The sequence below is a fragment of the Canis lupus genome, chromosome 27, assembly GCF_048164855.1.
Source record: "Canis lupus baileyi chromosome 27, mCanLup2.hap1, whole genome shotgun sequence".
In the NCBI taxonomy this organism is placed as follows: domain Eukaryota; kingdom Metazoa; phylum Chordata; class Mammalia; order Carnivora; family Canidae; genus Canis; species Canis lupus.
This window is the reverse complement of record NC_132864.1, coordinates 14,734,148-14,759,809: the sequence shown is the minus strand read 5'-3', so window position 1 is coordinate 14,759,809 and position 25,662 is coordinate 14,734,148. Positions and strand designations below refer to the sequence as shown.

At 41.3% G+C, this 25,662-nt stretch overlaps 1 protein-coding gene across 4 annotated transcripts; it reads left to right on the top strand.

Moving 5' to 3' along the window:
- The first annotated feature begins 784 nt into the window (after positions 1-784).
- On the top strand, positions 785-24,927 carry ANAPC7 (anaphase promoting complex subunit 7). 4 transcript variants are annotated; one of them, XM_072802484.1, is made up of 11 exons: positions 785-988; positions 5,594-5,780; positions 10,081-10,200; positions 13,549-13,660; positions 14,117-14,270; positions 15,014-15,156; positions 17,122-17,239; positions 17,756-17,952; positions 21,006-21,230; positions 22,296-22,446; positions 24,069-24,927. In XM_072802484.1, exons 1-11 carry the CDS (start codon positions 789-791, stop codon positions 24,256-24,258), a joined length of 1,797 nt encoding a protein of 598 aa, XP_072658585.1. In that variant the 5' UTR covers positions 785-788; the 3' UTR covers positions 24,259-24,927. The 4 variants fall into 4 exon arrangements, with proteins under 4 accessions (XP_072658585.1, XP_072658586.1, XP_072658587.1 ...); XM_072802486.1 differs by having other exon boundaries at positions 810-988; positions 5,569-5,780; XM_072802485.1 differs by lacking the exon at positions 21,006-21,230.
- The last annotated feature ends 735 nt before the right edge of the window (positions 24,928-25,662 follow it).

The following is a 25,662-nucleotide window of genomic DNA, read 5'->3' as shown; positions in this document are numbered from 1 at the left end:
TTCCTAAATGGAAAAAACAAACAAACAAACAAACAAACCCAAAACTATGAACAACCCAAATAAAAAAATGAGCTAGAAATTTGAACAGCTAACTCACCAAAGATGATCTACAGATAGGAAATACAACGCTCAACCTCCTTCTTTAGGGAATTGCAAAGTAGAACAGTAAGTTACCACTACACAGATATTAGAATGGCTAAAACCCAACCTAGCCTTTATTCACCCTGAGCTAAGTGAGTTCTTTCTTAGGGTAAGAAGGGTCCCTTTTGCACTCAAGGATGCTACCCTGAGGGCGAAGCCTCGCTCCAGCAGGTACACATTATACCGAGAGAAGGGGGCGTGGTGCCTTCAGCCTAGTGCGCAAGCCCGACTGTAAAAGCAGCTAGGGCTGCCCCTAGCGCCTGGCTAAAAAATTTAACTCCTGCTGTGGGAGATTCCCTCAACTTTATTATTTATAAGTGTCCATCCGTTTTTATTCATTTTTGAGACACAAATTTCTCTCCGAGTTATCTTATTTCAATTGAGCATGTATTCATACTCAAGTGCCTTTTGTCCCCAGCCCATTGTAAGCCCTCAATAAATTTTGCAGGTTAGAATGATGACGTAACTTGTTAAAACAAAATAAACCAAAATCAACCTCAAAACCAAATCATTCCTCTTCATAAGGGTGCCTGGGGAAGGAACGGAGTTGTTTTGTTTGGTGGGTTTTTTTTTTTTTTTTTTTTTTTTTTGCTCAGGCACTTCAGTAGTTGCCTATCTTCCTGGGGGCGGTGCCACTTGTGGACCCCATGGGCCCCGGTGAGACCGCCATTTTGGAGTCTTCCCTAAGGAGCTTCTACCGGCTTTTCGCGCCGCTGCCGCCGCTGCCCGCGGCTTTGCCGGGCAGGATGAATGTGATAGACCACGTGCGAGACATGGCGGCCGCGGGGCTGCACTCTAACGTGCGGCTTCTCAGCAGCTTGTTACTTACAATGAGTAATAACAACCCGTGAGTTGAGGCGGGGAGCGGCCTGGGGCTGAGGAGAAGGCGGCGCCGGTTTGGGAGCGGGAGTTGCGGGGGCCTGGGAACTGGCGGGAAGGAGCGAACGCGGGCCTCAGCGGAGGTTTCGGGGCCAGCGACCGCATCGTCGGGCGGAGCCCATCTAGGAACACAAAGTGGAGTTGACTCGATCTCTGCGCTGTACCAGACGCTGGGATGAGCTCCCTGAGGGAGATGTGGCGAGCGGCTGCTTCGAGAAATGGAAGGCGGAGGCCCTGAGGGCGAGCCTGGCTGGGGTTTCCCGAAAGTTGGGAGCGGAGGGTTTCCCGAGGCACCTGTCGCCGGGCACAGCGACTGTCACTTCGCTGGGCTGACTCCTCCCTTCCCGGCTCTCTTCCCAGCTCTTTCCCATATTCTCGCTCGCCGCAGCTCCAACAGGCCTGGTCTTACACCTTCGTCCCCCATCCGAGATGGAATTTTTTCCCCTTGAGTGTGTTAGAAGGATCCACGTTCTGGCCTCTAAAACGGGAGACTCCTCTGATGAATGGAAGTGGCGCCCTTGTAAGGACACGCAGTGCCTCTTTCTGGTTTTCAGAGTCGTTTCTTGAGCCGTTGGACGGATAACAGCACCAGGGCCGTTTCCATCCTTGAGTGCGCGTTGCTCCCCTGCTTGCATTCATCCACTGTACTTACATTAAAATTGCTTCCCGTGGCCTCCGAGGCCAAACATTTTTCTCATCTCATGCCCTCGGCTAACTGTACTTCAGCCTTGCAGGCAGTTTTTTTCTGTTACTTGAACCCACCAGGCTCCTCCTTAACTCAGGGGTTCGCATTTGCTGTTTCACTTGGAGCCCTCAGGTCAGAGATCTGTATCCTCAGTCAGGTTTCAGCTCACATCTCCCCTCCTGGGGAACAGCTTCTGTAACCGTCAGAATTGTCCCATACCCTCACTATTCTATCCCTTTGCCCTGTTTTACATTCTGCATCACTCTTTTTAAATTGAGATATAATTGACGTATTTCAGGTGTGCAACATAAAGACTTGATAATTGTATCCTTATATTGTGAAAAGATCACCACAATAAGTCTAGTTAACATCCATCACCACATGGTTAATTTTTTTTTTCCCTTGTGGTGAGAAGTTTTAAAGACTTTATTTTCCTTTATTTACTTAAGAGAGACAGCGCAGGGGAGGAGCAAAGGGGGAGAGAGACACTCAGAAGCTGCACTGAACGCAGAGTCCACCTGCGTGCCAATGTCACAACCCCTGAGATCATAACCAGGGTGGAAATCCACAGACTGATGTCCAACCAACTTAGCCAGCCACCCATGTGCCCCAGAACTTTTTTAAGATCAGTATTCTGCATCACTTAACACCTAAGGAGGTCAGCACAGTGCCTGTGTGCAGTGAGCACTCATGTGTTTATTGAATGTGCTAAGGAAGTCTGTACAACCTTAAGAAGGTAAAACTGCCCAAATTCACACATTTGGTAATTGGGGGAGCCACCATGTCTAGGCTTCAGTCCTCTGACTAAAATTTTCAGACTGACCTACCACAGTCTACTCCTTCTAAGTGGCATAATCGAATTTTCTACTCAGGGTGGACCCATTTGCATTTGGCCTACTCTAGAAACTGTCTAAGTCAGAAAGGAAAAGTCCCTTAAGTGCCTGTAATGTAGTTGCTGGTCTCTTTTATTTCCATTAGTGTGCTTCTGGACCTCACTACGTGAGAACCATCATTTCACCACCATCCACTTAGTGTTGACAGTGAGGAGCCCTGGTTTCTTTCAGCCTTCTGTGTTTATTCTGGAGCCTTTCAGTTGGTTTTCAGTGATTGGCCAAGGCACACTTTCCATCATTGGGAATTTATGCACCAGTTAGTCATTATTCTTGGTTCTTGAGGATGTTACAGGATAGTTTGAAGCAGTTTAATCCTCTGACTCAGCTTAGCCCATATGTCTTTCTATTAGATTAAACTGACAGTTTCTTAGCTTCAGGGAGGTCAGCTTAAATCCTGACCTTTACCATGTTTTTTTTTTTTTTTTTTAAGATTTTATTTATTTATTCATGAGATACAGACAGGCAGAGACACAGGCAGAGGGAGAAGCAGGCTCTGTGCAGGGAGCCTGATGTGGGACTCCATCCTAGGACTGTGGGATCATGCCCGAGCTGAAGGCAGACACTCATTTGCTGAGCCACCCAGGCGTCCCTTTACCATGTATTATTAAATGTTCTTATTGAATTGACACCATACATGGTAAGAAAAATTAAAACAGTATGGAAGAGTTATGCACATAAGTGTTGTCCCTGAATCTTGAACCACACCCCACCATTTCCATTTTCCAGAGGCAACAATCATTACCAGTTTCTCATGCATCATTCCAAAGATAATTTATGGCTGCATAAGTAGGCATGTGTTACAATATATAAATATCTGAATGCTTCCTAGGAGTGTAGTAGTATTTTCTACCAAACCTTATTTCTCAGTAAATACAAAGAATCTCAGTTGGAAGAAATCTTAGTTATCTGGACTATATCTTTAGTCCTTGAATTTTCTTTGTAATTTTATACTTTATATTTAATGTTCAGACTAGCTATCTTTTTTAAGATTTAAAAATAAGATAAAACTGACATACTATTAAAGAATACATTTCTGTGGTTTTGAGCATCTTCACAGACTTGTACAACCATCACCACTTTCTATTCCAAACATTTTCATTATCCCCAAAAGAAACCCCATATCTATTAGTAAGCACCCTTAATACCATTTCCTCCAGCCCCTGGCAACACTAATCTCTGGTACCTATTCATGAATATCCTTCATTTGTTGACAGATTAACTGTTTACAGATTTGACTGCTTTTATTTTAAATGGCTAAAGCTTTGACCTGTAAATTTGACATGTAAATTCCTCTTAATTTGGCAGGAGTCCGGGCAGGGGTGTGTGTGTGTGTGAGAAATTGAAGATTAAAAATAGATGAGTTTCCTATTAAGAATGGTGGCCAGGGCAGCCCTGGTGGCTCAGTGGTTTAGCACCGCCTTTGGCCCAGGGCCTGATCCTGGAGACCCGGGAGTTCCACATCCAGCTCCTGGCATGGGGACTGCTTCTCCCTCTGCCTCTCTCTCTCTCTCTCTCTCTCTCTCTCTCTCTCTCTCATGAATAAATAAATAAAAAATCTTAAAAAAAAAAAAAAAAAAGAACGGTGGCCAGCTTGTAGGCAGTTAAATTGCTTGCGAACAATGTTCAATGTCAATGAAAATGTTTTTAAAAAATACTGATTCATTTGCACTGTCCTTAAACCCCTGAGACTCAAGGAAGTAAAAATTCTTCTAGTGTGGGGATCCCTGGGTGGCTCAGCGGTTTAGCGCCTGCCTTTGGCCCAGGGTGCAATCCTGGAGTCCCGGGATCGAGTCCCGCATCGGGCTCCCGGCATGGAGCCTGCTTCTCCCTCCTCTGTGTCTCTGCCTCTCTCTCTCTCTCTCTCTCTCTATCATAAATAAATCTTTAAAAAAATTTAAAAATTCTTCTAGTGTTAGTAAAATTTACTTTTGTATGTAGAATTAAAAAAAAAATGGTGGGGGGGGGCAGCCCGGTGGCTCAGTGGTTTGGCACCACCTTTGGTCCAGGGGTGGATCCTAGAGATGGGGGATCGAGTCCCACGTCGGGCTCCCTGTGTGGAGTCTGCTTCTCCCTCTGCCTGTGTGTGTCTCTGTCTCTCTCTCTCTCTCTCTGTGTGTCTCTCATGAATAAATAAATAAAATCTTAAAAAAAAAAAACTTCCCTCAAATGAGGCTAATCCTCTTTCTATCCCACTCTTATCCCATTGGCTTATCCTATTCCCATACTTCAGTTTTCAGGTTTTTAATATTCCTATCTTCAGTATTTGAAGTATTCAGTTGCTCTGAAACCTCTTTTTGTTCAGCACTTTTCTAAAAGTGTTTCATAGTGGTGAGGTTTCATTTTTCCAGATTCTTCAACACTTCTTTGATAGTATTGGTTAAGTCATTGTGATTTCTGTCCTTTGTCTATATTGTAAAAATTGGTGTTAATAAAAGAAAATATGGATACATATCAAACTATTAAATTAAGAGGGCTTGTGGGGGTTACGTAGGTGGCTCAGCTCAGTTGGTTAAGTGTCCAACTCTGGATTTCAGCTCAGGTTGTGATCTCATGATTGTGAGATTGAGCCCTGCACCAGGATTAAGATTCTCTCCTCTCTTTTCCCCCCACTGATCCTACTTGAGCTCTTGCTCTTGCTCTCTCAAAAAAAAAAAAATAAGATGGTTTAGACTGAAGAAGGGGAGGGGAAGATGTAGAACATTTTTCTTTGTATATCTGTATATTGTTGAATTTGATTTAGAAGTATCATTGCATTTATAGTAAATAAAGGAGAAAAGCATATTAAAACGGCAATTTAAAGCAGTTGCCTGGAAGTGTTGACCATATTAACATAGAATACAATTCTCATGCTTCTCATTTTAGGGACTAGGTATGATGACAGTTGTAAACTCATTACATAAGACTTTATGCTAGGCTTATGTGGTTACTAAGGAGGATGTTCTATCTAACATTTCAAAATAACCCATGTAGGGGGTATATTTTCTTTGTTTTCTAGTGAGTTATTCTCCCCATCTCAGAAGTACCAGCTTTTGGTGTATCATGCAGATTCTCTCTTTCATGATAAGGAATATCGGAATGCTGTGAGTAAGTATACCATGGCTTTACAGCAGAAGAAAGCCCTAAGTAAAACTTCAAAAGTGAGACCTTCAACTGGTAATTCTGCATCTACTCCACAAAGTCAGGTAAATGGAGTTGGAAGTGTTATTTATTTGTTTTTTGGAGAATGAGAGACTAGAAGAATTTATAAGACTGCTGATTAGATGTAGAAGATGGAAAAATAAAAAGTAATTTTAAAAGGGAGCTGAATGGGCAGCCCGGGTGGCTCAGTGGTTTAGCACTGCCTTCAGCCCAGGGCCTGATCCTGGAGACCTGGGATCGAGTCCCACATCGGGCTCCCTGTATGGAGCCTTCTTCTCCCTCTGCCTGTGTCTCTGCCTCTCTCTGTGTCTCTCATGAATAAATAACTTAAATCTTTTTTTAAAAAAATGTAACTCAGTTATAAGGATTTTGGGTACCTAGGGAACTTTATGGGAAATAAGAATTCTTGCAGTTTCAGTAGCTTGATAATTAAGTAAATGAAGGACAAAATTGTAATTTCGCAGCATCCTCCAATTTGACAGTCCTCCACTTGCTAGAAATTAACCCTAATAGACTCACAGAAGGTTTGCAGGGTATATAACATAACTAAGGCTGCTTATTGCAGCAGTTTGTAATGGTAAGAAACTAGAAACCTAAGTGTTCCATCAGTAGGGTCTAGTTAAATTAGAGCATAGCCATAAGAGGAAATGTGATGAAACTATTACTGAGATGAAAAATGAGAGAGGGTTGCACATGCTGATTCAGAAAGAACTATATATATTAGTAAGGAAAATAAGATTTGAAGACGTATTTCAATGCTTTCTTTTTAAAGGAGATAGTTTATAGATATATAAATATATCCTGGTATATGCCTAACATACACATATGGGTAATATGCATGAAATATTTTGTGTGTTAGAAGGAAAGCAATTTATTTTTTTTAAGATTTATTCACTCACTCACTCATTCATTCATGAGAGAGAGGCAGGCAGAGACACAAGCAAGCTCTATGCAGGGAGTCTGACGTGGGACTTGATCCTGAAACTCCAGGATCACACCCTGGGCCAAAGGCAGGCGCTTAACCGCGGAGCCACTGAGGGATCCCCAAAGGAAAGCAATTTAACAGTGGAAAGCTTTAGGAAGAGGGAAACTTCTCACCTTGCAGTTTGAACCTCTCTTTAAGTTTAAACTATGTGCATGGGGTAGCCCTGGTGGCGCAGTGGTTTAGCGCCGCCTGCAGCTCACGGTGTGATCCCGGAGACCCGGGATCGAGTCCCACGTCAGGCTCCCTGCATGGAGCCTGCTTCTCCCTCTGCCTGTCTCTGCCTCTCTCTCTGTTTCTCATGAATAAATAAATAAAATATTAAAAAAAAAAAACTATGTGCATGCTACATTTAAAAGGAATGTTAATAAAGATATAAATAAGTAAAATGAAAGGAATGTCAGTGGAATAAACAGGGAGTGAAATTATAAGTCAGGTTTTTCTGCTTTGTATTTTCTCACATTTTGAAAAAAGACATATTAATGTAGTTTTTTAAGCCTCTTGATTTTCATCTCATTTTCTCTTTATGCTTTGTTTGTTTGTTATTAATGAGCTGATTGCCAGGATTTTCTGTTTTCTTTATCTTATTTAAAGATGTATATATTTGAGAGACAGAAAGTGAGAATGAAGGGAGGGGCAGAGGGAGACAAGCAGACTCTCTGCTGAGTGGTAAGCCTGATGCAGGGCTTTTTTTCAGAACCCTGAGATCAGGGCAGCCCCGGTGGCTCAGCGGTTTAGCGCCGCCTGCAGCCCAGGGTGTGATCCTGGAGACCCTGGATCGAGTCCCACATCAGGCTCCCTGCATGAAGCCTGCTTCTCCCTTTGCTTGTTTCTCTGCCTCTAGCTCTCCTCTCTGTGTATTCTCATGAATAAATAAATAAAATCTTAAAAAAAAAACAACCCTGAAATCATGACCTGAGCCAAAATCAAGACCCACTGAGCCACCCAGGTGCCCCTATTTTATATTTTTAAAGTACTCTCTATACCCAATGTGGGGCTCAAACTCATAACCCCAAGATCAAGAACTGCATGCTCCACCAAATGAGCCAGCCAGACACCCCAGGATTTTCACTGTTTTCTTTCTTTCTTTCTTTCTTTCTTTTTAATTTATTTATTTATGATAGTCACACAGAGAGAGAGAGAGAGAGAGAGAGAGAGAGAGAGAAAGGCAGAGACATAGGCAGAGGGAGAAGCAGGCTCCATGCACCGGGAGCCCGATGTGGGATTCGATCCCGGGTCTCCAGGATCGCGCCCTGGGCCAAAGGCAGGCACTAAACCGCTGCGCCACCCAGGGATCCCTGTTTTCTTTTTTTTTTTTAAGATTCTATTTCTTAAAAAAAAAAAAAAAAAAAAAAAAAGATTCTATTTCTTTATTCATGAGAGACAGAGAGAGAGAGAGAGGCAGAGACACAGGTAGAGGGAGAAGCAGGCTCCATGCAGGGAGCCTGACGTGGGACTCGATCCCGGGTCTCCAGGATCAGGCCCTGGGCTGAAGGTGGCACTAAACCACTGAGCCACCTGGGCTGCCCTGTTTTCTGATACTGAATGGAAGTCATGTATATTATCCATGTAGAGTCATTCATAGAAGTAGATAACTTTTTGAGTACTCAGTATGTCAAGCACCGTGCTAAACCTTTTAATTAAATACATGTAATCTTTAAGGAATTTTTTTTGACCTTACATTTAAAAAATTTTTTTATTTTAAGTTTTTGTTTAATTCCAGTTAGTTACCATATAGTATCATGTTAGTTTCAGGTATACAATATAGTAATTCATCATTTGTGTACTCCATAAGACTCATTGCCTATTTAACCCACCTTCTCACCTCCCTCCCCTCTGGTAGATGTCAGTTTGTTCTCTATAATTAATCTTTAAGGAATCTAAAAAAAAATTAATATACAATGTCACAAAATTGTGCAACTATCACTACCGTTTTAGTACATTTTTATCACCTTAGAAAATTCTGAGGCCTTTATCTCCTCAGCATCTGGAAATTACTGTCCCTCTGTCTCTATGAACTTGCCTGTTCTGGACATTTCATTGGAATGGAATCATACAATATGTGACCTTTTGTGTCTGTGTTCTTTTACTTTATTTTTTAAGATTTTATTTATTTATGAGAGACACACAGAGAGAGAGAGAGAGAGAGAGAGGCAGAGACATAGGCAGAGAGAGAAGCAGGCTCTCTGGAGGGAGCCCAATGCGATCCCAAGACTCCAGGATCACGCCCTGGGCCAAAGGCAGATACTCTACCACTGAGCCACCCAGGTGTCCCTGTCTTCTTTTACTTTAGCATAATGTTTCAAGTTTGATTCATGGTATAGTATGAATCAGTTCTTTGTTTCCTTTTTATTGCCGAATAATATTCCATGTATGGCGTGTCTAGCTGACTAAGTCGGTTAAGCATCTGCCATGGCTTGGGTTATGATTTCAGGGTCCTGGGATCAAACTCCCCCTCCCCCCTATCAGCAGGGGAGTCTGCTTCTCCCTTTTTTTTTTTTTTTAATTTTATTTTAAAGATTTTATTTATTTATTCATAGAGACGCAGAGAGTGAGAGGGGCAGAGACACAGGCAGAGGGAGAAGCAGGCCCCACGCAGAGAGCCTGACGTGGGACTCGATCCAGGGTCTCCAGGATCATGCCCTGGCTGCAGGCGGCGCTAAACCGCTGCGCCACCAGGGCTGCCCTGCTTTTCCCTTTAACTCTGCCTTTCCTCCCCACTCGTGCTGGCTCTCTCAGATAAATAAGTCTTTTAAAAGTATTCCACTGTATGGATATGCTATATTTTATGTATTCATTAGTTGACAGACAGTGCTTCCACTTTTTGTCTATCAATAATGTTGGTGTGAACATTTGTGTGCAGGTAATTTTGTTTGTTTTGTTTTTAAGTAGGCTCCATGCTGGGCATGGAGGCTAACACGGGGCTTAAACTCATGACCCTGAGAGCAAGACCCGCACTGAAATCAAGAGTCAGACACTTAGCCAACTGAGCCACCCAGGCACCTGAACATTTGTGTGTAGGTTTTGTATGGACATAGTTTTTCAGTTTTCTTTCTTTCTCAAAGATCTTATTTATTTGACAGAGTAAGTGAACGAACATGAGCCAGGGGGTGGAGCATGGAGAGGAGAAGCAGGTTCCCTACTAAGCAGGGAGTCTGAAGTGGGACTCCATCCCAGGGCCTGGGTTCATGACCTGAGCTGAAGGCACACGCCTAACTGCCACCCAGGTGCCTGGTTTTCAGTTCCCTTGGCTGTATGTACAGGAGCAGAATTGCTGGGTCATATGCTAACTTTATAACATTTTAAAGAACTGCCATATTGTTGAAGTAGTATTTTGAAGAGATGTCTTCATTGCTTCTTAGTGTCTTCCATCTGAGATTGAAGTGAAATACAAAATGGCTGAATGTTATACAATGCTAAAACAAGATAAAGATGCCATTGCTATTCTTGATGGGATCCCTTCAAGACAGAGAACTCCCAAAGTAAGTTGCATTAACAATTTGTTACATAATATTCTATCTGGTCCTTCCAACCTACTTCCTCCATGTTTTCTCCATGCCTTAGGGAGTCCATCTGAACATTTTACTCTTGACTCACTTTGTTCCCTGTTAATGGAGTGGATGAGATTCAGAGAGATAAGAATTACTTTCTTATGAAACCCTGAAAATTCAACTGATGAAAATGGTAGCTGGAGAATACAACAAGTGCTATTCTTTGGTATTTCTTACCTTAGGAAATAATAATTTGCAAATGCTTCTAGGTAGCAATAGTATTTTTTTTAGAACCTCATGTTTTGCTTTCTGTAGGTATCCCCATTTAATAATGTGAATGAGTTTATTAATCCCTTTGTTTTAAAAATCCAAGGTTGCAAGATCTTTATATACTTATTTGTATATAGAATATATAGTTGTGTTTGATTTGGCAGTATAATCTATAGAACACCTTCAGCTAAAATCAAGAGATCTGGTATCTTGTCTGAGTTTAGGGCATATAAGCTGTGAATTGTGTAGTGTGAACTTGGGCAAGTTACCAATCTGAACTTTTTTTTTTTTTAATTTGTAAAATGAGGTTAATAATACTTTGCTGACTTTGGAAAAATAAAGTTTATATATGAAAGAATACTTTTTAAAATATCATTCCTTAAGGAGTATTATATTGGGTATCTTTGATTACAGTTTGTTTTGAAGTCCAGTTTAGAAGAACCATGAGAATCCTTGCTCTTAGTATTGAATTTACATCAGTAGTTAATATTCTAACATATACTTTCATGTTACCTGTCTTCCTCACTTCATTGAAGAACTGTTCTGTGCAACTTATGCTTAACAATGATGAGTAATTTTATATGTAAGATATCTGTGTACATCCTCCTGCCATAAGGAATCTAAGCAGTGATATATTAGGTTTTTTTCACCTAAGTGTTGCTGAGTTTTAAAAGTAACCAATCAAACTTGATGAAAATGTGTTTAAGCATCTGTTTATATTGAGGATTTATTTACTATTTTCTGAGTTTTCTAAAAACTAAGCTATTTCCTCAGTTTATTTTATGCTGTTAAAAACATTTGGAAGCATATTATAGACTAACTTGTCTCATAATAAGTTTGGCTGCTATATACTAAATTGTTTTCTAATACTGTATGAAAGTCTTACCCCAAGTACATTTTTTTTTTTTTTTTTTTTGTATATGTGAAGAGTGTCTTCCTTTTGGAAGAAGATGCCATTTTGATTATAAACTTTGAATGATACCTTTTCCTTCTCTTATTGGAAATATACCACAATTTACTCAATAACTTGAGGGTTGGGGACATTTTTTGAAAATGAGTAATAGCAAATAAGCTCAACCTTGTGATATCCAACACTTTGGGGTCATTTTAAGAGAGACTAGAGGATTCCACATTTGTCAGGAGTACATATCCTTCATTCTATAGAGCTGTTGTAGCCAGGAACAAACAAAGATGTGTGCCTCAAACATAAACCTATAATATTTACAGTTTTTCTTTCTTGTCCGTTAGGGAGTTAACTGGCTTCTCAGTCTGTGTAATGGACAAGGAAGTGAGTCAAAATACGTCTAAATGAACGTCTGTTAATGTATGGTAAACACCACCACACATTTCTTCACATTTTAAAGGAAAATTCCAGTGTGAGATTATTATAACTTGGTAAATCTTCAACTTTTAAGAGTAAACATATTGACATACAATTTCTCACTCAGTTTCAAGAGAAAGATGACTGCTTGTGTTTATAACTGGTAGAGTGTGGCCTTGTGATGTTCCCAAGTAAGGATCTGTTTTAAAATAATTGACTTTCTGATAGGTAATACTCAAAACTCATTTGTTCGAAGTGACAGGTGGTTAAAGGGAATTTTAATATTTGTTGAGACAGATGGTCAGTCATAGTTTGTTAAAAACAAGCAGTCAAGAAAGAATCTTAAATTTAACCTTTTATTCTTTTCAAGTGTTGACATTAATACTGGAGTTTTCCTTTAAGTATTTTCTTTTGCATTTTCAACATAGCCTAAAATGGAAAAGCTGAGGCCAAATAAAGTTTTATTTCTAGTATTTCATTATTTCATTACTTGAATCATCAGTATGGATTAATGCCATACAGATTGTTTTATATACGTAAGTCATAATGGAACAGATGTTCTTCATCTTCAGAGCCACTCAAGTAAATATCTGGCATATGAGGCTACAAATAACTGGAGAGATTGGGGATTGGCTTTTTTGTGTGTGTTCTCACATTGACTGCTTCCTTAGGCAAACACTGCTCTGTTCAAGATCTATTAATTTTAAATTGTAATGTTCCTTTTTTCTCTCTGTACTATTAAGAAGATCATTTATTTTTCCCTGTAACTTCTACGTTCTTTGGAACTTTTAGGTTTTCTCAAATTATCCTTGTTGCGTTTTTAGAAAGGGTTATTTTAAAAGAGCTCTACTGAGTCACATACTTGAATTGTGCTAAAAAATGCATTTATTGGATTTAAATGCTGTAGTTGATCTCTGGATCATTGTACCTCTAGAGGTCAATTGGGGTTGATTTTTGTAGCATTACTTTGATGTGTCCATGCTTTCAGAGTTAGAAAGGCTAGAGTTTAGCAGCTAGAATAATTGTCAGAGAAAAGCCAAGTATTTAACTCTTTGTTGTTTCTTTTTTTGGGGAAATTTATCTGATTTTTCTTAACAAACATTGTTAAGAATTCCTCATTTCCTTATGTCTTGATATTAATTGCATTTAAAATATGTCAACTTGAGCACTTCTAGGGTAGTTCATCTTCTGTCTTAAGAGCAAGAAAAAATGAAGGTAATTAGAATTCTGTAACATTTCTTTTTCCCTTTTTTTTTTTTTTTTAAGATTTTATTTATTTATTCATGAGAGACACACACAGAGAGGCAGACACAGGCAGAGGGAGAAGCAGGCTCCATGCAGGGAGCCCAGTGCGGGACTCAATCCCGGGACTCCAGGATTACGCCCTGGGCTGAAGGCAGGTGCTAAACTGCTAAGCCACCCAGGGATCCCCTGTAACATTTCTTAAATACTATTCCCATTTCCAAAGGCAGCATCTTTGGTACAGATAGTATGGGGCCTTTTGGTTGGGTAAGTGAGAGGAATTTGACTTTCCTCTTAGAGATGGGAGGACATAGGAAAAGCGAAGGAAGTAATTTCCTGTTTGGTTTGAAGAATGGGATTGGTCTTTATTTTCACATGGCTGTGGGTAGTTTCCAGTAAAAAGTAGAAGCGTAGCTGGTAATAAAAAATCAGGACTTAATTGGTGGTGAGATATTTTCTTTGCAATATACACTTATCTTACTGTCTTTTGTTTTTGTTTATTACAGATAAACATGATGCTGGCAAACCTGTATAAGAAGGCTGGTCAGGAGCGCCCTTCAGTCACCAGCTATAAGGAAGTGCTGAGGCAGTGCCCGTTGGCCCTCGATGCCATACTAGGTGCAGATCATTCTTAGCCTGTGTCTATGCATTGTTACTTTCTGAGGTGATAGTTGCACTCTTTACTTTACATTAGAATTTTGTACTCTTTACATTAGAATTTGTACATGCCAGGGCACCTGGCTGGCTCAGTCAGAAGAGCTTGCGACTCTTGATCTCACAGCATGAGTTCAAGCCCCTTGTTAGGTGTAGAGATTACTAAAAAAGTAAAGTTTAAAAAAAAAAAAATTGCCAGTGCCTAACTTCCAGAGAGTGATTCATGATTCAGTAAATTACTGTTTTGTATTTTTAACAGATCAAGAAATGTTAAACTATGGTTGTTTTGTCATCCGCATCTTGCTTAGAATAGGGATAGAATTATCTTGTAGCCAAAGGGAAGTGTAGCCTATTGCTTCTTGCATTGTGGAAGAGGGATGCTATGCCTCACCTCATTTTTCTTGTTTTCTGTTGGATTAGGTTTGCTTTCCCTTTCTGTAAAAGGTGCAGAGGTGGCATCGATGACAATGAACGTGATCCAGACTGTGCCTAACTTGGATTGGCTCTCTGTGTGGATCAAAGCATATGCTTTTGTGCACACTGGTGACAACTCGAGAGCAATCAATACTATCTGGTGAGAGCCAAAAAAGTTAATTCAGTGTTCTTGAGGCCCTTTGTATGGAGGTCTGATGTATCTAAATTAGCAAAATAGAAATATGAGATGTTTATCTCTCAGCCTGTTGTCCTCAGGCTTGCTTTTTAGTCTCTTAATGTACCTAACGATACTAAGGGTAATAATCTCTGCTGTGAGGACCTGTTAAATGTAAACTTTGACTAAGTTCAGCTCTGTATTTGCAAAAGTGATAACCCTTGCAAAGCTGGCTGCCTTAGTTGTCATGCTTGAACCTGGAAGAACATCTTTTTGAATGTCCCAGAAGCATAGATTGCAGCATCTGACCTGGGTTGCCTCTTTAGAACTGGGATTTTCTTTTCTAGTCAGGTAAAGTCCAAGGATAAGGGACTGAGTTTTTTGTTCTGTAAAATCATTTGGTTGAGTAATAAGTAGCAGTCACTTTTGAATGACATTACATTTAGCACCATGTTGTCCTCTGAAAACCTGCAACCAGAAAGTTCTTTCTGGGTAATGACAGAGATTTCTGCTTCATTCTGTATATTGGCTTTGTTATCCTCTGTAACTTTCTTTAAATCATAAGCTCAGAAAAAGAAAAGCTAGTCTATACAGTTTATTTGAAAAGTTTCTTATTATGAAAAATGTTAAATATACACAAAAGAAAATAGTGCTTATATACCTGTCATTGAGATTCTGAAATTAAGAGGATTCATAATACATGTTAAACAATGTTTAATATTTTGAAGTTCACTAGAGAAAAAGTCCTTATTGCGAGATAACGTGGACCTGTTGGGAAGCTTAGCAGATCTGTACTTTAGAGCTGGAGACAATAAAAACTCTGTCCTCAAGTTTGAACAGGCACAGATGTTGGATCCTTATCTGATAAAAGGTAAGTAATTTTTGAAGCATGGTGGAAGTGGCTGTAGTGGGGAGGATCAGAAAAGAAAGGGAGAGGGGATCCCTGGGTGGCTCAGTGGTTTGGCGCCTGCCTTTGGCCCAGGGCGTGATCCTGGAGTCCCAGGATCAAGTCCCGCGTCGGGCTCCCGACATGGAGCCTGCCTCTCCCTCCTCCTGTGTCTCTGCCTCTCTCTCTCTCTCTCTGTCTATCATAAATCTTTAAAAAAAAAAAAAAAAAAGAAAAGAAAGGGAGACAATATACCATAATACTCTAATACCATTTTTCATAGAACTATTGTGAAACTTATTTCAGTAGCCTTTTACTTTTTTTAGGTCCTAATACGTGCCTCTTAACACTTGAGTAATTCCATTTTAAGCAGTTGTTTTTGCTTGAATTCAAGTGTCATCTCCAGGCAGATCATTATTTGGCTCTTTTTCTTTTGGGAGGAGTGATAGCCCTTCCTTATGATTTATAAATTTATGGTGTGCCTGACAGAATTTGGATGGCATCCCCAAAACCATAATATCCTTTTAGGGGATTTAGTTTTACTGTGACCTTAGTATACTTAAAAGCAAGTAAGTGAACAGGCATTAAGAGAGGACTGAGGTGATTAAAGGAAGTAATTAGGAATTAACAACAACACAAAATCCTTGATCTCAAAGATTGTAACTGAAGAGGTGAGCCATAGGGACTTCCAAAGGATGAGTATCCAGTGACTGGCAGTGAGTGTGGGAAGGTATTGATAGGCTGAAATCTGCTTATAAAGTCCTAAAAGAAGCCATGAGAAAAATATGGCCTGTTGACAGTTTTTAGTCCTGTAGACTCTTAAGGCTACAGAGCAGGGAGATGAGAAAACAGATGCAGAAAGATGAAATTGTTTGCTCAACGTCTCCCTCCTGCCCAGTGCTTATTTCTCCTCTCAGTTGCCTGTGCCCATGATGAAAATGGTGTATTAGAAATACTAGTCTGGCAGTAGTTAGCAGCTTGGAGTTGAAAGCTCAGGCCGAGTTTAGGGGCCAGCAGAGTATTGCAGTGATCTTGGCAAGAGAGACGTTTTCCTGGGAGTCTGAAGAGATAACAAGGAATGAGGGAGATGGTGGTAAGAGATGGGTGACAGCAAGCAGGGACCCTTTTATAGAACACAAGTAAGAATAAGCAGAGTAAGGGTGATCTTAAATCCGCTGGGCCAGAAAGAACTAGATGCTTTTTCTGGAATAAGCTACTTTTTCTGAGACTAACTGCATATTAAGTGTGCACTCTTGAAGAAAAGAACTTATTTGATGCCTTTTTTGGGCTTTTTCTGGTTATGAGTTAGGATAACTGCACATCATGTCACAGGTTATAGGGACAAACAGTTCCCAAAGATAATTGGCTTTCAAAATTGTGAGTTGTAGGTTCTTCTACTCTTTTGCTTTTTAAACTTTTTGGATGTTTTGTCTTTTTAATGGTCTTTTTTTTTTTTTTTTTTTTTAAGATTTATTTATTTATTTGAGAAAGAGATCAAGTGCTAGCAAGCCAGCATGGGGGTGGGGCAGAGGGTGAGGGAGATTCTCAGGCAGACTCCCCTCCCCTTTGGGTACAGAGCACAATGTGGGGCTTGATCTCATGACCACAGGAGACAAAATCAAGAGTCAGATGCCCAACCAACTGAGCTGTCCAGGTGCTCCTTTAATAGCCCTATTGTAGGAAAGTGTGAATGCTGGTGGGAGGAGCTCATGATTGTGGAAAGGGCCCAGACCATGCTGGAACTGAGGCTTGAGTGGGGGTTCTGATGAAGGCTCTTGCTCTTTTTTTTTTATGCACCGGGAGCCTGATGTGGGATTCGATCCTGGGTCTCCAGGATCGCGCCCTGGGCCAAAGGCAGGCGCCAAACCGCTGCGCCACCCAGGGATCCCAGGCTCTTGCTCTTTTAATAAAGGACACCTGCTGCTTTTTAAAAATCCTCTTCCTTTCCAGGAATGGATGTATATGGCTACCTCCTGGCAAGAGAAGGGCGGCTAGAGGATGTGGAGAATCTTGGCTGCCGCCTTTTCAATATTTCTGATCAGCATGCAGAACCCTGGGTGGTCTCTGGGTATGTTTATGCATTCTCTTTTCTCTCCAGTTTTCAGTACATTCTTTGGGAAATTGATAGCATATAGGTTGAAAACACAGATTGAAAAGATAATCAGATTCAGATCAAGGTCTTTGACTTTGGACACATTAGTTACCTTTCTTAGTCTCTTTTCTCAGATTTTCATGGAGTAAATATCAGTTGAGATAGTGCATTGTGCTCAGCACTGGAAGCCATCATTGAAGGCCAGAAGCTGCTGCTTTGTTATTTATCATGGCTTTGCAAATTCTCTGAATATCTCTCACATGTAACATATCCAGATACCAGATTTTTTTCCCTTCCATATCAAATTTCCCCTTAAAAATACTTAGATTTTTCTGCTTTTGCGACTTGTGCCCCTCCCCATACCCCGCTAATATCTCAAGTTAAAGCTGTAAGTGTGGTTTGTAATAAGAATCATATAGAGGGCCTTCTCTTTGGTTTTGAATGAAGTTTCTTTATTTTCTCTCAGGTAATGTTTCATTTTTTTTTCTCCAGGTGTCATAGTTTTTATAGCAAACGCTACTCCCGGGCCCTGTATTTAGGAGCCAAGGCCATTCAGCTGAACAGTAATAGTGTTCAAGCCTTGCTACTTAAGGGAGCAGCACTTAGAAACATGGGCAGAGTCCAAGAAGCAATAATCCACTTTCGGGAGGCTATACGGCTTGCACCTTGTCGTTTAGATTGCTATGAAGGTAAGATGAAAAATAGAGATGAATGTATGATCTATAGGTATGTAGCATTAACACTCAGATGGAAGGTTTTAGTTTTTTTGAGAGAGAGCACATGTGCTCATGGGCGGGGAGGGAGGACAGAGAGGGAGAGGGAGAAATCTTAGGTAGACTCCACACACAGTACAAGGTTTGATCTCATGACCCTGAGGTTATGACCTGAGCCTAAATCAAGAGTTGGATGCTTAACTGACTGAGCCACCCAGGTGCCCTCAGATGGAAGGTTTTGTTAGGCCAGCAGTTCCCAAACTCTGTTATGTGTTATAGTCGTCTGGGAGTACTTTTAAAAATCCTGATGCCAGTTCATTCCAGTATTATGTAAATCAGAATATTGCAGTTGGGAGATAGGCACCAGTATTTTTTGAAGAGACCGGGTAATGCTAATGTGTGGACAAGTTTGGGAATTGCTGCATTAGGCATTTAAAAATCACTTAAGGCTTTCCTGGATCTTCAGAATATATTTTTTTCATTCTCTTTTCCTGGCTTTTGGTGAGGGAGTAGTTGGTAGGGTTTTTTTGTCCTGTTTTAGTTCTCAAACATGGCCCACTCCTTAATGTGAATCTGTGCTGGCACTCTGCTGGATTGCTTGCTTATGTCTTTCTTCTTTTTAGCAGTTGTTTTACCTCGGGCTAGAAATACTACTCTTAGGGTAACTTCATATCCATATGACAGTATTGATTGTGGGAACTAGTCAGTTCATTTTGACCTCCTGAGTGGGCATGATCAGGGTCAAACTTTGTTTTGTTAAGTACTATTTTAAGTTCCTGTGAACTGACCCTAGGAGTTCAAAGGAGCCGTGCCAGCTTCAGCAACATTTGGTGACTCAGTCACAGATGTTAAAATAGATCTTATAAGATGCAGTTCCTCCAAAGCATATTTTTATAAGAATTTAAAAATAAACTCAGGAGTCTAGGAGTGACTTGCTCTTAACAGGAAGAGGAGTTCAGATTTGAGAAAATTTGGAAGTGAGGGTAAAGAACAAATCTTAGATAGAGAACTATGCATATTGTGGATTTGTTCGTAAAGCCAAAGGCAGACACTTAACCAACTGAGCCACCCAGGCGCCCTCCAGATTAAATTTTTGATCCTGAAGCATAACTTCTTAGCCTCTCAGCTGCTTTTATCATGGTGTTCCTTTCTGGTGCATGCCTGTTTCACAAGAGCCCAGGAATGCAGTTGAATAATGACTCTACAGTGCTTAGACAGAGGATGGTTAGAGGCATTGGGGTGGAGGACTTTCCCCAGCCCAGTGAGGCTTCATGGGCTGCCTGCACTCAAGCTACCATTTGGAGTTTTGAATCAGGGTAACTGTGCTCTCTGGTGCTTCTTGTAACCTTCAGCTGAGCTTCTTTATTGGTGGAGGCACTGGATTAGTGAAGAGCATTCTTTCCATTGCCTTTGAACTTCCAGCGAGGGCTTTAGCAGGGAAATAAAACTGCTCAATAAGTAGTTGCAAACAACCATATTCTGAGTCCAGCATATTGGCCTAAAGAGTTAGGGAATTTCTAGTTAAGTAACCATTGTTATGTGCATATATATTATAAACGCTGCTGAGGTGGAGGAGTACGCAGAGAAAATCTGCCAGGGTTGTGTGGGTTTGGGGTTTAAGCTGTTTTTCTGTTTTGATGAGAGCTTTGTGTCAAAAAGTACTTCCTCTGTTCTCAAGTTCTTGGCAAGAAGAATTGAGAGTTGACTGAAATGTCCCCAGAGGACATCTTGTTGTGGGTATGATAAGAGGCAGGAGCTGCCAGTCTTTATGTACTTATTAGTGCATCTGATGGAGCATTTTCCATCTAGGTTAGGGAAACATCAGCAAATGTCTTTTGAGATAACTTTTTATTTTTTATTTTTTAAGATTTTATTTATTCATAGAGACAGAGACAGAGAGAGGCAGAGGCACAGGCAGAGGGAGAAGCAGGCACCATACAGAGAGCCTGACGTGGGACTCGATCCGGGGTCTCCAGGATCACGCCCTGGGCTGCAGGCAGCGCTAAACCGCTGCGCCACCGGGGCTGCCCGAGATAACTTTTATGTGTGTTTATTTTTTATTTTATTTTTTCATGATAGTCACAGAGAGAGAGAGGCAGAGACATAGGCAGAGGGAGAAGCATGCTCCATTCACCAGGAGACCAATGTGGGACTCAATCCTGGGTCTCCAGGATCGCGTCCTGAGCCGAAGGCAGGCGCCAAATCGCTGCGCCACCCAAGGATCCCCAACTTTTTTTTTTTTTTTTTTTAATTTTTTTATTTATTTATGATAGTCAGAGAGAGAGAGAGAGAGGCAGAGACAAAGGCAGAGGGAGAAGCAGGCTCCATGCACCGGGAGCCCGACGTGGGATTCGATCCCGGGTCTCCAGGATCGCGCCCTGGGCCAAAGGCAGGCGCCAAACCGCTGCGCCACCCAGGGATCCCGGATCCCCAACTTTTATGTTTAAAATGAAAAGTTGTCATTTCACCTTAGGTTGCTCCCTAAGTCCATTAGTAGAAACTACACTAAACTAGTAGTTTTGTAGAACTGGACATTCACTTGGAATTGTAGGAGCTCTCCCACGCAGCTCCCAAATGTGCAGAAAAGCTGCACATATCTTTAGTTCTAGGACTAAAGGGGACTGAACACAACCGGAAACTAAAGGGGACTGAACACAACCAGAAATTAGTTTGTTAGGAGGCAGTGGAACTTTGTTTTGTTAATATCTCTATCTCAAGGAATGATTAGGGTCATCTTTGTTGCTCTAACATCCACCCTGAGCTGCCTACTTGCTTCATTTTACTTATGCATGTTTGTTTCCTTTGCTAACTAAAGGTGCCTTTGCAGCACATGCAGCCTTTTTCACGTCCCTGAAGTGCTCTGGGGAAGAGCATTTCTTACTCCATCAACATGCTCTCCAGTTAATATCAGTTTTCCCCTGGCCTGCCCTTTCTCTGAAGCTTTGAAGGTTTGCAATTTGGAAGGCTGTCCGGGTGGAAGCATTGCTTAGAATGGTAATGTGGTTGAACTTTCTGTTCTATTTTTTCAGGTCTCATTGAATGTTACTTAGCTTCAAACAGTATTCGTGAAGCAATGGTAATGGCTAACAACGTTTACAAAACTCTAGGAGCAAATGCACAGACCCTTACCCTTTTAGCTACTGTTTGTCTTGAAGACCCAGTGACACAGGAAAAAGCCAAAACTTTATTAGATAAAGCCCTGACCCAAAGGCCGGATTACATTAAGGCTGTGGTGAAAAAAGCAGAACTACTTAGTAAGTGTATCTTATTTACTTCCCTTTTTTGTTAATTGTATTAAACCTGGTGTCATTTGGATTTCCTCGTCCTAGCTGGTTATAGATAACCAGGCATGTGTGTGCCTTTTACAGTAGGTTTGAGCCCATGTGAATTGGTTTATATTTAGCACAACCAAATGTAGCTATCTTAGACTGACTTGGATTGGCACTACTCTTTGAGTGGTTCAAACCAGCTATACTTGGTTCGTACCTGTTTAGCTCACTTTCATCTGTTTTGGTTGTCCTGTACTAGTTTGGCCTGAATAGAACTAGTTTTAGCCGGCTAGAACTGTTTTTCAGTCCATCTGAATTTGCTTATGATTTTCCTTTTAGCTTTGGTGTTTTTAGTCCTGATTCATGATGAAGTCCTGGGTTTGGGCTAGTTTGGAAAATAAAATGCATTTTGGCTTTTTATTTGAACTTAGGTTAAGAGTATATTTTAAAAAATCAGAACTCAAGCTGCACATTTCTTTTCTTTTTTGTTTTTTTAAGATTGTAATTATGGGCAGCCTGGGTGGCTCAGTGGTTTAGCGCCGCCTTCAGCCCAGGGCCTGATCCTGGAGACCTGGGATCGAGTCCCATGTGTCGGGCTCCCTGAATGAGCCTGCTTCTTCCTCTGCCTGTGTCTCTGCCTCTGTGTGTGTGTGTGTGTGTGTGTGTGTGTGTCTTTCATGAATAAATAAAATCTTAATAAAAAAAAAAAGATTGTATTTATTAGAAGCAGAGGGAGAGGGAAAAGCAGGCTCCCTGCTGAGCAGGCAGCCCAATGTGGGGCCTGATCCCAGACTGGGATCATGACCTAATGCGAAGGAAGACGCTTAACCATCTGAGCCACCTAAACACCACTCAAGCTGAACATTTCTTAATGGAATAAGAATTCATAGGAGCTTATTCTTATTTCCTGCCATACCACTGTTCTCTTAAGGACATCTACAAAGAGATTATTAGATTGTGAGTGTTGTGGTTTTGTGTATATGATTTGGGATGGGAGTGTATTTTCAAAATGTTGTGTAAGAAGGAAAATGAGGATCTTTTTCTTTGCAGGCAGAGAGCAGAAATATGAAGATGGAATTGCTTTGCTGAGGAACGCACTAGCTAATCAGAGTGACTGTGTCCTGCATCGGATCCTAGGAGATTTCCTTGTAGCTGTCAATGAGTATCAGGAGGCAATGGACCAATATAGTATAGCACTAAGGTAGGCACTTAGCCTCCCATGGGGGGGAAGGTCAATGAGGGGAAGACGAGGCAGGGAACTGTGTAACAGGAGTTCTGGAAACATACACGTTTGTGCCCATGATTGAAAAGAGTAATTATAGTAATGATTAGAAGAGTTATTTGTGAGCTCATATCTTAAAGAAATTTCATAAAGTATATTATAAGTAACATTAAAAAACTGTTTCACTCATAACCAGCCCATATCACTATATCATCTGTTTTCATTTGTGTAGATCATATTCCTGGTCTTGCCCACACATAAACATATTTTTATAGGGTATATGTAGTATATATTTTATATTCTGCTTTTTCAAATCAAAGTATTGTAAGTACTTTCCCATGTTTCTACCTACTGTAGTAAAGAACCTAAGCTCTGAAGTTTGAATATTACTTTCACCTGTTATCTCGGGCAAGTTACAAGTTTCCATGTCTATATCTACCTTAATAGGTATTGAATGATTCCATGAGGATTAAATTATTATTCCGTGTAAAGCTCTTAGTGGTGTGCCTGGTACATAGTAAATACTAAATAAATAGTGATATTCTTACTGTTTAATATAGAAGTGATTTCTTTGAGGGTTGTCTGTGTGTCTGGAAGGTTACGGTGAAGGCCTGTCTCTAATTGAGTCTGTTCGCATCCATTTACTTATTCAGCAGTTGAGCATCTGGCATCTCAGTAACCACTGCGTATGCTGTGATTCCGAAAGCTCTCAGTCTCAGGCATGTAGACTGGATGATGCCACATAATAATAAATACAGTTCTTTCTAGCAGTCTCTAGAAAGCAAAGTGGGAGTCCCAAGGGTGGGGAGCCCTGGGTGTGGGTGAGAGCCGTATGGAGGGTTTCAGAGAAGAGCTTACGAATCAATCTGCAGTTGTGTAAGTAGGAACAGAGGACCCATTAGAGGTTAAATTTGCTAGCGATTGGACACCTCCTGGCCTTGATAATAATTACAGGGGCAGGAGGAAGAATTGCTTAGAAGCCAAGCTAAATGTTCTTGAGCCTCTGAACTTTGGGGTTTGGGGCATGTATTAGGACTCTTAGGTGCTAAACTTGAATGCCTGGGTAGGGGTAGCTTTGGGTCCTGGAGTCTAACCTAGTAGTTGACAAATGTGTTCCATGGTAAGCATGATAATTTTGCTTGACTACTGAAATGCTGATATGGTTAATTATATCATAAAAACATGAATCAACTTCACTCACAGAAAAATATTTTTTTGTAACTTTGTAGCTTAAAAATCCGACGCTGTTAAATTACATTTGAATTTGTCTATTAATGATTGTTTGCTGGTTTTTCATTTGTGTTACCTAGTATCTTCTTCTAGCAGAATGCTGGGGTAATAAGTTTGAAAATGTATAAGAAATATGTGGAGAAAAACTCAAATTGAGAATGCTAAAAATTAGGACAAGATACCTTTTTTCACTTCTAGTGGTGGAGTCCCTCGATCCTGCCTGTGGAACCAGAGTTGTTTGGAGAGGCCAGGCATTAGCAGTTTCTCTGTGACTGGGTGGTCATTTCACTGCTGTGCCAGGGAGATGACGCATCAGCCAGCAAGAAGCAAGGCAGAGATTCAGGCCTCTCCTTTGTTTTGTTGTCCCCTAGTTTGGACCCCAATGACCAGAAGTCTCTAGAGGGGATGCAGAAGATGGAGAAGGAGGAGAGTCCCACGGATGCCACTCAGGAGGAGGATGTGGACGACATGGAAGGGAGTGGGGAAGAAGGGGACCTGGAGGGCAGCGACAGTGAGGCGGCCCAGTGGGCTGACCAGGAGCAGTGGTTCGGCATGCAGTGAGGCAGGCGGCAGCTCTGTGGCCACACTGGCCTGCCCTGCTCTGAGCACTTCCGTGGACCGGAGGAGCCCGCTCTCTGGGAGGACAATGATTCCGCATGTAATTGCAGCAGGGGTCTCTACCTCTTGCTCCATATTTCTAGTAGTGAATTCATTTTTAAAAACTGAGCCTGACCAACCTTCCATATATCTCTGTCCTCCCCTGCTCCAGTCAGGGAGGATCGAGTGAGCTCTCTGGGAGGCCTGCAGATGTGCCAGGGCTTCTTGGGACAGAGTGCTTTTTATATAACTAATTTCTAAATCTGAAGCTTGAGGAATAGACAGTGTTTTGTCTGTGACATTGTGGGTGAGTTTAAAGGAGTGATCTGTCACACAGCAAGAGTGTCCTCTCCCATGTCAGACAGCAGCATGGGCTGGCCCTTTCAGAGAGGGTTTCCTGTTCCGGAAATCATCATCCTGAGCTGTCCAAACTTCCTTAGTAACCTGCTCCCTTCTGCAATGTTAGTAATGCCTTAAGCTGACAATTGCTATTTTGCAGAACAATTTTCCTATTTGCTAATCTGGTAACTTGCCTATGAGCCTGGGCCGGATCTGAGAAACAGGTGTGACCTAGAGCATGAACAGAGGCACACCTGGGGTAATTAACTAATAAAACTGTTTTTTGTACAGTAATGGTGTTGGGTTGATCAGAATGGAAACCCTGTATAGATTCTTACCTTTTTTTGGGTCTCTGATTCACAATGCATTGATTCAGCCCCAGAATTATTTGCCATAAATATACTTCCTTTCTTCCCAGAGTGTTGGGAGGCAGGAGGATTGGGAACTTGGGATAACACTGAGCTGGTTCATCTGTTTGCATTTTTGATTGATTAAATTCCCCTGGGGGAGAGCATCTTTGGCCTGATTATGGCTGGTTCTGCCCAGTTTTGTCAAGGGCACTAAACAAGTCTGGTTTCAGCATTCTGTCACAGGGTCAGCAGGGGGCGCAATCCCTGGGCTTCGTGCTGGGAGATTTCACCTACCCTCTTCCCCCTTGTTTTGTTTTTTTTTTGTTCCCCCTTGTTTCTTAAGATGCCATGCTTTTCACTATATCCTTAATTTGGAGGTGAAGGTGGGGAGAATGGCATATTTAACCTCAAAATCTCACTAAAAATTACACAAAAGTGGTACAAAATGTGATTTTGATATAATTGGAAAGTTCTGTCCAAAAGTGTAAAAAAACAATGGAAGTGTGCAGTATTTTAGGAGCTTGGAACACCTGATAACTACAACTTCAAATGGGCAAAAATTTTCAAGTATCTTTCGGTATGAGACGCAAAGCCTGGGCAGCACCGTGTGATCAGCAGTGTTTAAAGAGCCCAGCTAGCAGTTGGGGTCATTCCCAGATGAGCATACTGCCGGGAGGAC